The 16,968-nt window shown below is 40.5% G+C and overlaps 3 protein-coding genes across 6 annotated transcripts; 2 read left to right on the forward strand and 1 right to left on the reverse strand.

The window, feature by feature from the left end:
* Nucleotides 1–323: 323 nt before the first annotated feature.
* Nucleotides 324–3,640, forward strand: iba57 (iron-sulfur cluster assembly factor IBA57). Its single transcript, XM_015956690.3, has 3 exons — nt 324–830; nt 2,606–2,955; nt 3,076–3,640. Exons 1-3 carry the CDS (start codon nt 487–489, stop codon nt 3,465–3,467), a joined length of 1,086 nt encoding a protein of 361 aa, XP_015812176.3. The 5' UTR covers nt 324–486; the 3' UTR covers nt 3,468–3,640.
* Nucleotides 3,641–3,686: 46 nt separating this feature from the next.
* Nucleotides 3,687–5,898, reverse strand: jmjd4 (jumonji domain containing 4). The gene is made up of 6 exons (XM_015956688.3): nt 5,646–5,898; nt 5,409–5,574; nt 4,883–5,008; nt 4,524–4,791; nt 4,270–4,416; nt 3,687–4,187 (listed from the first exon to the last, which is right to left on the reverse strand). The coding sequence occupies exons 1-6, from the start codon at nt 5,896–5,898 to the stop codon at nt 3,852–3,854; spliced, it is 1,296 nt and encodes a 431-aa protein (XP_015812174.1). The 3' UTR covers nt 3,687–3,851.
* snap47 (synaptosome associated protein 47) lies at nt 5,699–9,979 on the forward strand. 4 transcript variants are annotated; one of them, XM_015956689.3, is made up of 5 exons: nt 6,215–6,345; nt 6,646–7,168; nt 7,268–7,770; nt 8,043–8,167; nt 8,730–9,979. In XM_015956689.3, exons 2-5 carry the CDS (start codon nt 6,672–6,674, stop codon nt 8,874–8,876), a joined length of 1,272 nt encoding a protein of 423 aa, XP_015812175.1. In that variant the 5' UTR covers nt 6,215–6,345; nt 6,646–6,671; the 3' UTR covers nt 8,877–9,979. The 4 variants fall into 4 exon arrangements, with proteins under 4 accessions (XP_070412184.1, XP_015812175.1, XP_054597224.2 ...); XM_070556083.1 differs by lacking the exon at nt 6,215–6,345 and adding an exon at nt 5,699–5,763 and having other exon boundaries at nt 8,043–8,872; XM_054741249.2 differs by having other exon boundaries at nt 8,043–8,872.
* The last annotated feature ends 6,989 nt before the right edge of the window (nt 9,980–16,968 follow it).

Raw genomic sequence — 16,968 nt, forward strand, 5'->3', positions numbered from 1 at the left:
TTTTGTCAATAATGGTGCCTTCTGTTATGAGGTGTGTTTTTAACAAACCTGTCAATTGGAAATTATTACGTTTATAGCCTTAAAAAAGTCAGTTTTCACAAGTAACCAGTGTCATAAGGTAAATATTATTAGCAATTAAAATATAATGTAAAATTTAAAGCAAAAATACAGGTTTAATCTCTACAGCTGATGTTTTATTAATGATATTAGAATATAATTTATCATTCCTGCAGTGGAAAATCACTCGTTATTGATATGTAAATAAATTAATATCAATATATTTCATATTATTTATTAACTGTTTTAATAAGTTGCCGCCTCGCTCACGTGACCATTATTATCGAGCATTGCATTGTGGGACGGCAAGATGGAGTCTTCTTTGCGGGTCGTAGTTGTTATTCCTTGGTGAAGTAGCGTTTCGCTGCTATTGTAAACGCATTACTGACCCGGTAACAGACTCAAAACACTCCCGTGTCTCAGGAGAGCATGGGGTCTTGGTGCTTCTTCCGGGGTGCGCTCACCAGTTTCGGTGTGAAGCCCAGAGTTCCCCTCGCGTTGTTTGTGACGCCTCTCTCCAGAGATGCAGCTCCAGCGGGGGTCCGGGTGAAGAGGTACAGCCAGGACACGGGTAAAGCTGTACGGGGGAAGTCTGTGTGCTATCACCTACCTCAGAGGACCTTGCTAAAGATTCAAGGCCGAGACACCAGTCCGTTTCTCCAGGGGCTAGTAACCAATGACATGAGGGTCCTGGAGGAGCCTGGACGTGCAGCCATTTACTCACACATGCTGAATGTGCAAGGAAGGACGCTATATGACATTATGCTGTACAGGTCAGTGTATTCTGCTGTTCAAATGGACTGGACTGTATTTATGTAGCATCTTCTATGGTTCACGCACGCACGCACACACACACACACACTGTTTACTACTACAGAATCATATTCTTTACTTGGTAAATAGACATCAGAACCCACCACGCACCTGAGATTTTAGAGACCAAACCCTTTTAGGTGTTTCTGCAGTCATTTGCATCATTTTATTATCTTTAGAGGCTCTTGACTGAAGCCAGTCCTGCTGACATTAGATAAGAAGCAATTGCATTTTGAACAAGTTATCAGTCTAACACAGAAACAGATCTGTGTGCATGCATACAGCAGGACTCATTTAACCTACCTAAAGCTGTTCACACATGTTGCATCACTTTATTACTTTGCAGGAATCCAGTAATTTTTATCTTATTCTTTCAGTGGGTTAAGTTTCTGACACTTTTCAGTTCTTTCTCTTGATCCATCTTGTTTGATGTGTTTAAATGTCACATGATGTTCATTTTATGTTTTCTGTCCAAATAATAGGACTGCCACATGTTTATCTCACATTTTAAACCTTTAATGCTTTCTGTACATAAAATAGAAGCAGAATGTTTGCATTTTTTTCTGTTCTCATCCTCTGGTCATCTTTTTGATTATTTTATTTCTACAGATGAAAAATTCATGTGATTTTGTTGCCTGATGCTGCTTTGTATTTTTTTATTTTTATTTTTGGATAAATAAATACAGTCAATATTTTGGGTTAATTAGCCTACTATAAGAGAAAAACAATAGTTCATTTTTCTAAGTCATATTTTCACCATGTTTTTCATACATTCATACAAATGTTAAAGATCCCGATTAAATGTTTAGTTAGCAAGCTAAGTGTTTAATTTAGAATCAAATAATTATTTTCTAAACATAGGTTGGATCCAAATATTTAGTTTGTAAAATAAATATTTAATTAGCTAAATAAATATTTTATTTTGTGTTTACAAACTAAATATCCAGCACCAAATGAATTATTTGTTTTCCAAAATAAATATTTAGATCTTAGCTAAATATTTATTTTGGGGCTATACCTAAATATTGAATTTGTAAACTAAATGTTTAGCTCCAAAATAAATATGTAGCTGGGATCAAAAGATTTATTTTGGAAAATAAATATTTTATTTGGAGCTAAATATTTTGTTTGTATACAAACTAAATATATTTAGATCTTAGCTAAATATTTATTTTGGGGCTATACCTAAATATTGAATTTGTAAACTAAATGTTTAGCTCCAAAATAAATAAGTAGCTGGGATCAAAAGATTTATTTTGGAAAATAAATATTTTATTTGGAGCTAAATATTTTGTTTGTAAACTAAATATATAGCTCCAAAATTTAATAAGTAAATAAAATATTTATATTACAAACTAAATATTTAGTTCTGACCTAAATATTTAGTGTGTAAAATAAATATTTACCTCCAAATTAAATATTTAGCTTACTAACTAAATATTTAGTAGTGAACTTTGACGTTTATATACATGTATGAATAACACAGTGGAAATCAGATTTTGAAAAATTAACTCCCTTTTTTTTCTCTTATGATGCACTAAATAGCCCATCATACTGCTTTTAAATTATGACTCATTAACTTTACAAATGGTACACCATAGCTAATAGAAATAAAAACAAACACACCAAATCACTATTTATAGTCTGCTGACCTCATGTCCTATTATAGGTCAACCCAGGAAAGGTGTCTCTCAATAACAGTCTGGCATTTTAAAAATATATATTTTTGTTTCAGTTTGACAGAAGAAGAAGGCGTATATGATGTTCTCTTGGAGTGTGACAGCACAGTTACAGACTCAGTCTTGAAACACTTGAAGGTGTACAAGATTCGGAGAAAGGTCAACATCAGCCCGTGTCCAGAGCTCTCCGTGTGGGCGGTGCTTCCCCAGCAGAGCGAATCAAATCAAGATCCTGGTAAACCTGAGATTTCTGCCCCTGATAAAGCTCTGGTATGGGAGGCTGATCCTCGAACACTTCAGATGGGGTGGAGATTATTGTTACAGAGTGATGTTGACCCCTTGGACATCATTGCATCTTGTGAGAAAGGAGACACGGAGGACTACCACAGACATCGCTATTCAATAGGTATGACCGGTTTGGTAACAGATGACAGCTCTTTTGTTTGGGGTGTTTGTTTGAAAGTGTGCACTTCAAATGTTTTGACAGGTTTTTTTTTGTTTTGTTATTGCTGTCATTACTGTTTAGGAGTTCCCGAGGGAGTGAAAGACCTTCCTCCTGGAGTAGCACTACCACTAGAGTCAAACCTCGTCTACATGCAGGGCATCAGCTTCACCAAGGGCTGTTACATTGGCCAGGAGCTGACGGCCAGGACTCATCACACCGGGGTGATCCGGAAACGCCTCATGCCAGTGAGGTTTTCGTCTGCAGTCCAACAACTCAAGGAAGGAGCTCCATTGCAGACGTCGTTGGGCAAGCCTGCTGGGAAGCACCGGGCAGCGTTTGGCAAACTGGGTCTGAGCCTAATCCGCACGGAACATGCCAAAGAAGTGTTGACGCTCAAGTCTTCTGACGACAACACAGTGACACTTAAAGCCTCGGTGCCAGACTGGTGGCCCCAGGATGCGAAAATTAAGTGAAGAGGAGAGTGTTCCATAGCCCCTTGGAATGTGACATGCATCACATCTGACAGGTTTTTGACTGACAGAACACTGAAGTAAAGCGTGTTGCACCCCCGTTGCTTTAGTTTCTTTCCACAGCAAACACTGTGCTTTTCTTCACAGTTGCATGATAAAGTAAATAACAAACATGACGTGGCATTTGTGGTTACTTATTGTAAAAGAACTGCAACATAAAACTCAGGTTATAAATATTTTTTATTTATGCATGAGTTTGTTTCATAGAAAAAACAAACTAGACATTCAAAAGCAATGCAGCCATTCAAGCTTTTATCACAATCTTTTTCAAACTAAACAAATGGGCACTTTTCATTCAAGCTATTCCAAGCCGTTGAAATGGACCATTTATTCCTGGTAAAGGAGATGCCGCCCTCTTGTGGACTGTATGGTATCTCGGATTTGCTGCACCATGGCTTCTGGCTGCAGAGTCAACGTTGAACGATCGAGCCGCTTGAAATCTTCATTACACAAAAGGCATTCAATAATATAAGCCACTCGCTGGAGGTCAAAGGCTGCATGGTAAGGTCCGAGTGTGGTGAAAGTTTCTGAGAGGTGTCGTGAGTAATCGGAGGACTCGCCAGAGGAGCATGCGTTCAAAAAAGCCATCCGATTTTCGGCAATTATTTTTAGGAAGGAGGCAAATTCCCCATAATCGATACCAGAGCAAGCTTTCATGATCACCTGAAAGAAGACACAATTACTACTATATGGTAGCAGCATGTTCCTATGGCATGCTGACAGCCTTATCTCATGTGAAACATACCTGGCAGTGCTGATGCCATGAATCCATTGTGTTTTTCCATTCATCTATCTCCTTTTGAACAGAGGACAGCTCGTTCTGTAGGAATTGCCACATGATGTCAATGTTGCAGCCATTCAGCCAATTATGATTAATAGAAATGGTGTCCTCCTGGGAAAAAAAGTGTCAAAAACTGATGAAAACAGCTACATCTGTCACACATAGCACAATGTTTTCTATTCATTAGCAAACATTTTTTGTTGCGGCTCAGTTCTCACCAGATTATAAACTTGATGGTGCCAGCCACTCGGCACAAAAATTATTTCACCTGCCTCTTGGATAATTTCAAGAGGCTGGCATGCTTCTTCAAACTGTGGGAAAAGGTTTCCATCCTGAAGCTCAGCTGATGTGACATCATAAGGGAGGTTGCCATGAGTGTCTCGTAAAAAATCCTCTTGACCAGGAGGATAAAGCAGCCACTTCTTCCTACCACAAATGTTTGCGGACCAGCTGTAGGAGCGGAACACATCGGCGTGGAACGGAGTCCTGGACACAACAAAAAGGCAGTGGATCGAATAGAATAACGAAACATTAGTATATTATGAGTTTTACCTGTATTGTTTTATCTTTTCCATACCATGAGCCTTTAGGTCCCATGTAGACAAAACGGTAGTCATCCACCTCCAGTGTATCCCAATATTCATTAAGCCAGTCAGAAGAGAAGAAGACTGGTGTTGTGTAAACATTATGTTCAGGAAAGTCCCTGTTGCATAATATAAAAAGGAATTAGGAAAATATACAGTAACCTGAACTATGTCAAAACAAAACATTTAAAATAATACTGCTATTAAAAAATAACTGAAAAAAAACCCGAATGCATATGCGCTTAGAATGCACATTTGTAATTTTCTATGTAAATAGATCATACAATTAAATTTTTTGTTAATAAATTAGAATGAACAAAACATTTAAGATCAAACTTAATTCGTGTCAGGTCAATACACACTGCTTATGACCCTTGCAAAACGGTGTTATGTTTGTTCATTTAGCAGATCAGGTTACCCAGCATGCATGTTTTAGCCTTTATTATTGTGAAATTCCTTTTTATATATTATATTCTTCACATTTTAAAGCTGTGCAATAGAAAAACGCATGCACCATACCTTGACATATGCCAGTCTTTCAGATAGAGACATCCTTTGGGTGAGGAGTGTCCATTTTGAATGTATTCCTTCCAGTAATGTATAAATTCTTTAAAAGGCATTACTTGTTTGGGGTTGGCGTTGTATTCCTTTGCATTGCAGTTTGCAACAGGGACAGGAGTTTCATCTGTGAATGAAACATAAGCGTAAATACGCGTGATTTGAAATCATGGTGCATGCAAAATTAAATGTATTTACCAAACTCTTGTAGCAGCTTTTGGAAATTAGGTTTACCCTCCTCAGTCACCCACTGTTTTCTGCACTTCCAGCCTTCTGTGAACTTTCTCGAGAACATGCATGGGTGATTCGCTAGCAGGTATTTCTTGAAAAATTTGGAATAGCTCAGGTCCTTGTCGATGTAGTCTACAAAATGCGATGACCAGAACAGTTCGTAGGACTGACTTGGTATTTTGACCAGGCTGCAGCAGTTGCGGTACGCCTCTCTGTCCATGTTTGTAAACAAGAGCCCGGCTAGCTGGTTAGCAAGCTAGCTAATGATGTTTCTCCTTGTTTACTGTATGGACATCCAGAAACAGACAGAAAAAAAGACAGAAGAATAAAAATGACATTGGTGTAAGTAGGTCTCATTTAAGGCCAAACTAAATATAAAATAAACGATTTTTCATATACAAGTTACTCCGACAACAGGTCAAAGTCCTATGGTTCCCTAGCATCGCAAATATATCAGCGCAGTTTCTGTTTATGTCAAGTTTCGTATACCAACGTTATGTTCAATTATCATGCAAATATTCCGCTTAATTCAAATCGTTCACACACCGCACTCGATTAGTGTTTGAATGTTTTAGTCTCAACCGGAAGTGCTTAAGTCGGACAATAAATCCAACCGTACCGGTGTGACGTCACTTCCACGATAAACAGCTACCAAGAAGAATGCGAGGTAACGTCATGTTTTACTTGTTGGCGGTCTTTTAGCTGTGGGGAGGTTTCTATTTTACGAGCAGGAAGTTGCAAAGATATATTAAAGTTCAGTTGTCTTAAATTCACTTTGGTGATGCGGATAAATAGCTTAACCTGTCTGCTTGAACGTGTCATCTGAGCTCATCTGCTGCATGGCTTATTCTGAAAAAAGTATGTTCACTACCAAGGCACAAACAGGTCCGTCAGTTATGATATAACTAAATAAATATAAGGGAATCATCTCCATGTGAGCGCTCAGTCCTGTCTTTCTTTGTACCAGGTGGAATTTAACATTTCCTCCCTAAGATGAGCCGGGACGTTCCCATCCACAGCTGGCCTGGCTCCTATTACATCAACAATGAGAAGCGGTGGGAGAGTGGAACCCTGTCCCTCTCCAGAACCATGGTGTGCTTTGTTTCAAGCCTCAGCAAGAACTGTCTCGTCAGTTTCCGTCTGTCATGTATCATCGAGATCAAGATGGAGTCGTCTAGTTTCATCTTCAGCACCCTGACGGTGCTTGAGGAAGGCAACGTGAAGCACTGGTTTGGTTCCCTTAAACCCAACCGAGTGGTTGTTTATAATGTGTTGGAACATTTCTGGAGAGAGCGTCTTCTGTCTCCCACTTCAGAGGCTCAAGGGGCTGAGTGCCAGATTTCTAAGGGGAGAGAACTGATCAACCTAGTGACGGGGGCCCAGAGACGATTGGAGGACACGGGCAGAGTCCTCAGCCATCAGGGAGAGCAGTTTGACAACATGATGCAGGGACTGGAGAAGATTGACTCCGATCTGGGCGTTGCTGACAAGTAATTATTCAAAAGTCTTTTTAGAATTGAGTTTTGCTCTTTTATGTCTTGATGATGCTGCATTTATTTACATGTGTTTCTCAATACTCTGTATTGCAGACTTCTGTCAGAACTGGAGTCCCCACCCTGGTGGCCTTTTGGCAAATTCCCATGGAAGGCTCAGCAAGAGGCCAAGGCTGAAGACGCTGCCAGAGCTGCAGCTGTCCTCTCAGCAGGCAAGGGTTCCAGCAGGAATAAGGTGATCACAAGCATCCCAGCGGTGGTGTCCAAAGGTGGAGACTCTGACTTGAAACCTGGATGTTTGCTAGTGCTGGTGTCCTCACTGGAGGTGCGAGACACAAATTGCCAACTCCTACACAAATTCGAAAGGAACGAGATTGATGAAATACGGGTGTGCAATTCCTATGAGATCACAGTGAGACAGCGGTTCATTGGGAAACCAGATATATGTTACAGGTTTCTTTCTGCAAAGATGCCAGAAGCCTTGTCTGTTTTGGAGATGCAATACAAGAAGAAGGTAGAGTTTACAAGTGAATACACCACTTTCAAGGCAACTCCATGTTCATCTGTTTGTGGCAAAGAAGGGACACACTGGAGAGAAGGTAAGAACAGTCAGGTGAATCTTTGTGTATTACCCATGCTTATTCTACATGTTACCACCGGGTGGCAGCAAAGAGCATATTTCTAAGCAACCACATGTTAAAACATTTCATCATGGTTATTGGTGTTTCTCTTTCACAGAAATGTATTTTGATGAGTCACTTCACCTTGACTGCTTTAGTTGCTGTATTTTGAGTTTACTGTCTGGTTTACGTATAAACAACACACTGCTTGCACTTCACACTTCCTCACCATCTCCACCCATGGAAATCAGGTTTACGGCAGACGAGCCGAGAGTCTGAGCTCCCACTGGAGGTCCCAGCAGGTGAGCTGTCCCAGTTGCAGGTGCAAGCCCTCCAGCCATCTGTCAGTCAGGCTGAGGCGCAGGAACTCAAGCAGGTGAGAAACTTGGATTTTCATAGCCGGTTTAAAAACAAAGTAGCACTGCTGCTGCTTTTAATTTGTGAAAGAAATTTGTGTAAAGACTCCAGATTCTGTTGCCTGAAGCTATTTTCACCTCCTGCTGAATTCTCTGTGTTGAAACATGGTGCAGCTGAACCCCAACTGATACTAAAACAAATCAGAAAGTTAAAAGATCAACACTGTTGGACGAAAAATAATCATATTTGTTGTTCAGTAACAACAAAGCCAGGTCACCATCTTGTAATTTCATAGCATCCTTTAGCTTCAGTAACCCACACCAATAATCACTCTGGTTATAGCTCTTTGCTTTGCATCCAAAGACATTAGCATACTTCCAGGCTCCGCCAAGAAAACGCAAAATTCTTCTTCTTCTTGTGTTTTTATTAAACTGAAAATGCTAACTGCTAGCCTTTATAATAGCTATCCCCCTACTGCACCAACCCACACTAGTATTTGAAAGCAATGGCTTAAATAGTTAAAAACTGTTTAGTGTTGCTATTTCTGTTTGGTGTTTTATTTTTAATTTTTTTGCAAGCAGATGCTGTTGCAGTTAAAGAACCTTGCGTTGGAGGCAGAGACGGAGCTGGAGCGGCAAGACGAAGTTCTGGACGTCCTGACAGAGTCAACGGACAGAAGCACCATGCAGATAGGGAAGCACTCAAGCCGTATGAAAAGACTGCTATAGTCCTGATGCTAGAGGATCACTGCGCGCTTCATCATGGTTCGTTTGTGCAGCAAAGACTGGTATATGATCCTGGGTATGGATCATGGAAAGGGTCTGGTTTATAGGCAGCAATTCACCAAAGTTTGTGAAAAGTTGCAGAGCAGTGATGAACTGCCTGTTCAAAAACAAAAAGGGAAACAAGAACATGCATTATTTTTTTAACTGTAAAAAATATGGCATCTCACATTTATTTCACACTTTGAAAGCAAAAGTGTATTTTACTTATTTATTAATGTTTTTTATATTTCTTTAGTAAAAAAAAGTCTGCTTGTCTTGAAATGTGTTTCAAAAATCACATGAGAGAGAGAGAGAGAGAGAGAGAGAGAGAGAGAGAGAGAGAGAGAGAGAGAGAGAGAGAGAGAGAGAGAGAGAGAGAGAGAGAGAGAGAGAGAGAGAGAGAGAGAGAGAGAGAGAGAGAGAGAGAGAGAGAGAGAGAGAGAGAGAGAGAGAGAGAGAGAGAGAGAGAGAGAGAGAGAGAGAGAGAGAGAGAGAGAGAGAGAGAGAGAGAGATATTATTCAGGTAGGAGAAGTTTGTTTTTTTTAACCTGAAATTGAACTGAGTAGACTGAATGGAGCATGCTAAAAGTAGTCTGGTGCATCATCATCACTCAACATCCTCCTGAGTGACTGCTGTTTGCTTTTGCTGAAAACATTACTGTATACGTTTTGATCTAAGTAAATTATGAGTTTTAAAATAAGGGAAAGTCCTTTTCATTTCTTTCCAATTGTGCATGCACTGCATGAATCAGTCAAATAGGAAGTCATTAGAAATTCAAGTCCGTTATTTTATGTGTGTAGCGTTAGGAAGCTTATAATGGTCTGCCCTTAACAGCTGCCCCTTCACACAGTAACATCGCCAAGGTCGGACGCTTGGTTCAGTGTGTTTACATTCCAGGAGAAGAGACAGAAGAAGAGAAGAAGAACGCTTTTCATTGATTAATCAAAGTACTTTATTTGTGATAAGCTAATCAAAGCATTTGTTGATCATTAATAATCAGGTGAATGATCTGTGAAATAAAGATGTCACGAGTTATGTGTTTAAATGAATAAACAGGACTGCACCAGACAGACTGATATACATTACCATGGAAACGCATGACACATTATTCTCAACCAATCAGAACTTTCGTCTGTGGTAGGGCAGAATCTGGTTTTTTTATGAAAGTAGTCCAATCCGGTTTACTAAGATTGGTAAACAACTGGGAGATATAAAAGAAGGCAACGCCATTTTATATTCAGTTCCACGTTAAGTTCCACGTTGACATCAGCTCTGTTCGATCCGAGCTCCAAGGAGTTACATCATACTCTCAACATTGTTTTCAACCAGCTCTCAATCCATCACCGCAAAGAGGAATACAGGCTGGCCAGCTGTATTTCCTGTTTTAAGCTGAGAACTGTCATACTGGAGATTTCCGTCGTTTGTACCAACGAGACAACGTTCCTTCAAAATAAGAGTGAACTTGCTGACGCCTGCCGACTACTACCGGAGTTATCCTCAGACGGGCGTTGTGTGCTGTGACCGCTGTTTCAACCAGCTCCAGTACAACCGAGGTCTTAGAACCTGGCAATTCCTGATCTACACAGGAGACTCCATCTACGGTATGTGGCAATATGGCGGCTCATGTCATCAGCTTCTGAAGCCTCGTGGTAGCCTAGTCATAACAAACCAGATTCGATACTCAGCCTAGATTCTGAACAAAACACACACACACACCAACACGAAACATCTAAATCCATATGCATTCATCATTGAGATAGTCCTGGTAGATTGTAAGAATTTATAATTATAGAAATTAAAGATTCTTAAACAATCCCAACTCTCTCTCTTTTCTTGTCTCTCAGTCAATACAGAGTGTTTAAGTAAACTCCCTGATGATAAAAACAACCACTTCTGATTGATTGCTTAGATCTAATTAAGGTGTATAAATATACAAAATCAGATAATTAAATTATCTAATTACAGTGTATAAATATACAACTTCAAATCACTACATGTGCAAAAAATGAAAATAAGTGGATTTCCTTAGTATTTTCCAGAGAAAGTATTAGCAGACAACCCTTTGCTGAGCTGTTGGAGTTTTCCTGTTTTTTTTTTTCTTACTACATTAAAATGTGATTTATATGTATTTTTAGACCTACTTATCTATAAGTGAGACATTACTTGAGTTTTAGGAGTGCACTGGTTTCAGCCAAGGTGCAGAAGGTAGGCTGACCAGTTGAGGGCCCACCAACTCACTGGTGTGGCACCAAAACCCAAAATTTAAACAGAGGTTTTATAAGCTGTTGTCACATATGTGGTTTAAAAATACCACCATAAACATAAGGAGTTGGGTAATCACCCCCTGATGCAGGCTTACACCCATTTCTTTTCTGTCGAACTTTCACCTAATGAAGGTCAGTAAATAAATGCATGAATGTTGAATGTACTTAGTCTCATCCCCTCATCTTGTAAATATATTACTATAACCTCTAAAGCATAAAGAGAGAGAGTTTAGTTAAGTTGGCAAGATATTCACAGATTTGACTTTTGCGGCTCAATAACTTCTGATCAGAATGTTATTGGAAAACATAACACACCTCTTTGGTAAGAAGAGCTTCTAGCTTCTGCAGAAGCTGCATGTAAGAAGCTGGTTAGCAGTTATAAAATGTATTTAAATGCTTTAATATCTGTAAATGGGCAGCAGTAGCTCAACAGGCTGAGCGGGTTGTCCAGTAATCAGAAGGTTGCAGGTTCCATCCCGGCTCCGGACAGAGAATTCTGCTGTTGTGTCCTTGGGCAAGACACTTAACCCACGTTGCCTGCTGGTGGTGGTCGGAGGGACCGGTGGCGCCTGTGCTCGGCAGCCTCACCTCTGTCAGTGCGCCCCAGGGCAGCTGTGGCTACATCGTAGCTCATCACCATCAGTGTGTGAATGTGTGTGTGAATGGATGAATGATACACTGTAGTGTAAAGCGCTTTGGAGTCCTTCCTCTGAGAGGCGCTATACAAGTGCGTGTCATTTATCATTTAAAGCCTTTTGCATTATTATTAAATAAATATTTCTCTACCTACCATTTTCTTCAATACCTTTTTAATTTCTTCTTATGTTCCTCTTTGTAAGAAAAAAAAGAAGAAAGAAAACAACCTTTTATACAAGCGCCTCTCAAGATAAAAATCCCAAAGTGCTTCAACAGAACAAAAAATTCAAAATCCCAAAAATCTTCTAAAAATGTTTTAAAAATATGGTTAAAATTAGAAGAAAAAAAAGAATTGTGATTTAAAAATGCAAGGCAGGAGAGAGAAAAATAGTAAAGAGGGTAATCAGTGGATCCCAGGAGAGGTGGAATAAGTAGAAAGAGCAGACAAAGGAGAGAGTGGTGATGGCCACACTAAAGCCAGCTTGAACAAGTGAGTCTTCAGCTGCTTTTTAAAGGAGACCACTGAGTCCACTGATCTCAGGCTCAGGGGGAGAGAGGTCCAGAGTCTGGGGGCCACAGCAGCAAATGATCTGTCACCTTTGGTCTTTAGCCTGGTGCTGCACAACCAGTAGGCTTTGGTCACTGGACCTCAGGGACCTGCTGGGGGTGTAGGGACTAAGATCACCAATGTAAGATGGTGCTTGTCCATGTAGGGCCCTATAGACCGTTGAAATGAACCCTGAAGTTGACTGGCAGTCAGTGAAGCTGGAGGAGGGTTCGGTGGCTTTAAGGCGACGTTTGAATTAGGATTTTATTTTTATTATAATCAGTATATTTATTGAGCCTGCAGAATAAATACAGACACTCAGTTGACCTGTTCTACCCCTAAGGCAGGGACTTAACTTGTAAATCAAACATTACCAATTATCAATGTGTTCATCTGCTATTCGATATATTTATCTGAAATTGCTCATCCACACAACCTACAATTTCCAAAGGAAAATCATGAAAACTATCAGGAGTGCCCAAATCTTTTCACAGCACTGTATTATTATTTAGCAGCTTGAGAAACTGGAGGTGTGGCATGAGAGCGCATGCAGTCAAATGCATGTCCTACCCTCACGAGTGAAAATTTGCAGCCTGATAAAATAAATACCCACTTCAGATCACTGTATCTCAAATTTATTTTGCTTGTAAAACAACTGTTTTTGTGAGCAAGTCAGCTCCACTGTGAGAGGTTTATGATTGGTCAGTCGATGCAGCGTGATCATACTGACTGCACATCATTCCCCTATCCCAAAGTCCGGAAGGATGGTCCGGAGCGCAGGCGGGGTGTTCTGCTAACCTGCAGTGATCACCAACGACAAAGACAAGAAAGTTAAGACAGAAATTAGTAGTATTTTTTCCAGTAGAATTTTTCATTATATTCTGAAGTTATATTTATTTTTATTTACATGTAAATTAACAAAAAACATTTGCTTGATAAATGCTATGAAACAGTAATTACTGGTACTTTTATTGTCATTTAATATTTTATACTTGGTGAGTTTATTGATATTTTTTATGAACCGTGGTAAATGTTTGATTTTATCAATAAACAGGGTAATAAATTAAGATTCAATAGTTGGTTATATTCAGTGTTTAAACTGTTTAGGATCAGAAATATGCATCCACTGTTCATTAGTGATACAGTGCCAGAAATCAAGATATCGACCATAAAACTCTGCCCAAAATTCAGCAGGTCATGTGTCAGCTATTTCATTGTGAGTGATTTGTTTATTATTTATTTTTGTGTTTTTCAAAGTTGTTCTGCATGTCGCTGCATGCTTGCTTAGTATAAGGATTGCTGTATAGTCACTGACACTAGTCAGTGACTTGATGCAATTTGCTGGGTTCCTTATATAGGACACATTGTTTCTGATTGGCTTAATGAACTGTGAATTGGAATGTTTATTATGTGAAGTGCCTTGAGACGACTCTTGTCGTGATTTGGCGCTATATAAATAAACTTGAATTGAATTCTGCAGAGGTTCAGGTCCATAGTCAGTGGCAGCAGTAGTGGAAGACTGGCCCCGTCTCCTGGCATCCCATTAATAAATATATTTTAAACGAAGATCATTTACATTTATTTACAGAAATAAAGTGGCTTTTTTCTTCAGTATTCTCACCATTTTTGATTTTTCCATCAAAAATGTACTTTAATAATAGAGGAAAGGAACCCAAAACATTGTGCCCTTTAGTTCACAATTATTCAATATTTCTGCAAATCAGAGCGCACACACACTAAGCACAGTTGGGTCGAAATAACACCAGCCCAGCAGGAGTAGTTTGATCCTGGAAGTTGTTGGTCCATTTACTAAAATCATGGGTTGTTATAGTCTAGAAATCTAGAATGTAAATTATTTTGCTATGTATGTATATTCACATATATGGGGGTTGTCATATTTGGTGAAATTAACAATTTGTAAAAATAATTATAACACATTACAGCAGAATCTCTAAATACTAACTTGCAATAAACTGTCCATATGCAAGCAACTGTTAAAACGTCAGTCCTATAGGAAGATACTTTCTGGATATTGACATGCAAATTAATCTACACTTGGACAATACTGGAAACTTTACAAGGTCCCAGCTTGAAGTATATTATTACAAAAAAAAGTGACTGTGCAAAAAGTTATTGCTGAAAAATTACATGTACAAATAGTCATATAAAAAATTAAATGTGCACTATTCATGATAAGGTGTGGTTCAAACCCAAACATAGGTGAGTGAGGACTCTCCAGGAGGCAGTCGATTTTGAAGAATTCATTTTAAAATCAACAAGTCATGGCATGAGCAAGAACAGGCATGGAAACTCAACAGAAATAAAAAAAAGAAGTGATGCACCAACAATATCTTTCAGAGTCAGAGGACTCCAAAGTGCTTTACACTACAGTTATCACTCATCCATTCACACACACATTAACACACTGATGGTGATGAGCTACGAAGTAGCCACAGCTGCCCTGGGATGCACTGGCAGAGGCGAGGCTTCCGAGCACAGGCATCAACAGTCCATCCGACCACAACAAGCAGAGAAGGTGGGTTAAGTGTCTTGCACAAGGACACAACACAAGAATTCTCTGTCGAGAACCCTGATCGAACCTTCAATCTTCTGATTGCTGGACAACCCGCTCAACCTACTGAGCCACTGCTGCCCCAGAAGATGCAATACAAGAAGAAAGTAGAGTTTTAAGTGAATACACTGCTTTCAAGGCAACTCCATATTGTCCTTGTGACAAAGAAGGGACACACTGGAGATAAGGTAAAGACAGGATCAGGTGGATCTGTGTTGTACCCATGCTTAGTCTGCGTTTGACCACCTAGAGGCAGCAAAGAGCTGATTTTAGCTCAACACTTTCATAAGTGCAACCACATGTAAAAACATTTCATCATGGCTGTTGGTGTTTCTCTTTCACAGAAATGTATTTTGATGAGTCATTTCACCCTGATTGCCTCAGTTGCTGTATTTTGAGTTTACTGTCTGGTTTCCGTATAAGCAACACACTGCATGCACCTCCACACTTCCTCACCATCTCCACCCATGGAAATCAGGTTTGCAGCAGACGGGCCCAGAGACTGAGCTCCCACTGGAGGTCCCAGCAGGTGAGCTGTCCCAGTTGCAGGTGCAAGTCCTCCAGCCATCTGTCAGTCAGGCTGAGGCGCAGGAACTCAAGCAGGTGACAAACTACTGACACACTACTGCTTTAAATTTGTAAACACCAATCAGGTGGCACAAATGACCCTCCCACATGTGGCTGCAGATTGTCTGAAACCATGTTAGTTGTTATTGTGAATAATCCAATGGTTAAAGAAAACTGTATTTTGATATTTCCAGCTCCAGACCACAATTTGTACATAATGATTTGTATTTTTCATCCTGTGTGTTTAAAATGTTATTTGGTGAGACCACAAACCCAAGTCCATTCTGGATTTAAGAGGGGAAAAGAGGCATGGGCATTTATTTGGTCAGGAGGAGCGGTACTGACTGTTGCAGACATGGTCTGTGGTGGCAAAACTTAAACGGTGACGCACATTCAGGCACATGATTCATTTTTTTAATGTTTGTGACGCACCATTTGGGATTGCTTAGGCCATTTTTTTAATCAACTTAGAGCAAAATGTTTTTGTTTTCATCACCATCCACTGTCATGTTGAGCTGTAGGAAATGATGGACCAAGTGTGGTGGAGCTGACCAGGAGGCAGGAATGCAGGCACGGATAAAGTAAAAATGGTTTTAATGACAGGATACGGCAGGAACAACGAGAACAACACGACAAACAACAATGATCTGACAACGACTGGCACAAGGAGGGAGGTATAAATACACAGGGAAATCAGGAACACATGGGCAGGTTAACGACGGGCAAGTGAGAACAACAAGGGCTAATCAGGGCAGGAGGGGAACACAGTGAGGAAGGCAGGGGCAGATCGTGACAGTACCCCCCCTTAAGGGGCGGATACCAGACGCCCACAAGGCCACACAACACAGGAGACTGGGAACACTCGACTCTGGACCAGGAGACTCGAAGGCTTGACCATGAAGAATTTACCACGGGAACTTGACTGGACAGGAAACAAACTGCAGCAGCAGGCGTGGGACCCAGCAGGAACTGCAGCAGCAGGCATAGGACCCAGCAGGAACTGCAGCATGAAGGACCTGCAGGCATAGACCCTGCAGGCGTGGACCAGGAAGTGGGACGAAACAGCAGGAGCGACGCGAGGAAACCAGGAGCGGTAGCAGGTACAAGGCAACAGTCTTGAGCAGGTGCACACCGTGACTCGACTGGATCCAACAGGCGGAGGCTCAGGTGAAGGGAAGCAGAACATGGAGCAGGAAGACCAGCCCTACCACCCTGGAGAATGTTGGCATGCGTAGGGGGTTTTACCTCCATCAAACCTCCAGGATCCTCGGCTTCCATCAGAAAAAAAACAGGACGGGGCAGAAAGCAGGAGAGGAGAAGGGGTTCGACCACCCCGGAAACAGGTAGGATGCGCCAAAAACCCTTGAGTCAGAATCTCCCTCTGCTAAACGGAGAAAAAAGAAAAAAATAATCCTCCAGAACAGATGTTGCAGAGCTCACCACAGGTCCAGGTTGGTCAGATCATTCTG

The sequence above is a fragment of the Nothobranchius furzeri genome, chromosome 11 (genome assembly GCF_043380555.1).
Source record: "Nothobranchius furzeri strain GRZ-AD chromosome 11, NfurGRZ-RIMD1, whole genome shotgun sequence".
NCBI lineage: Eukaryota > Metazoa > Chordata > Actinopteri > Cyprinodontiformes > Nothobranchiidae > Nothobranchius > Nothobranchius furzeri.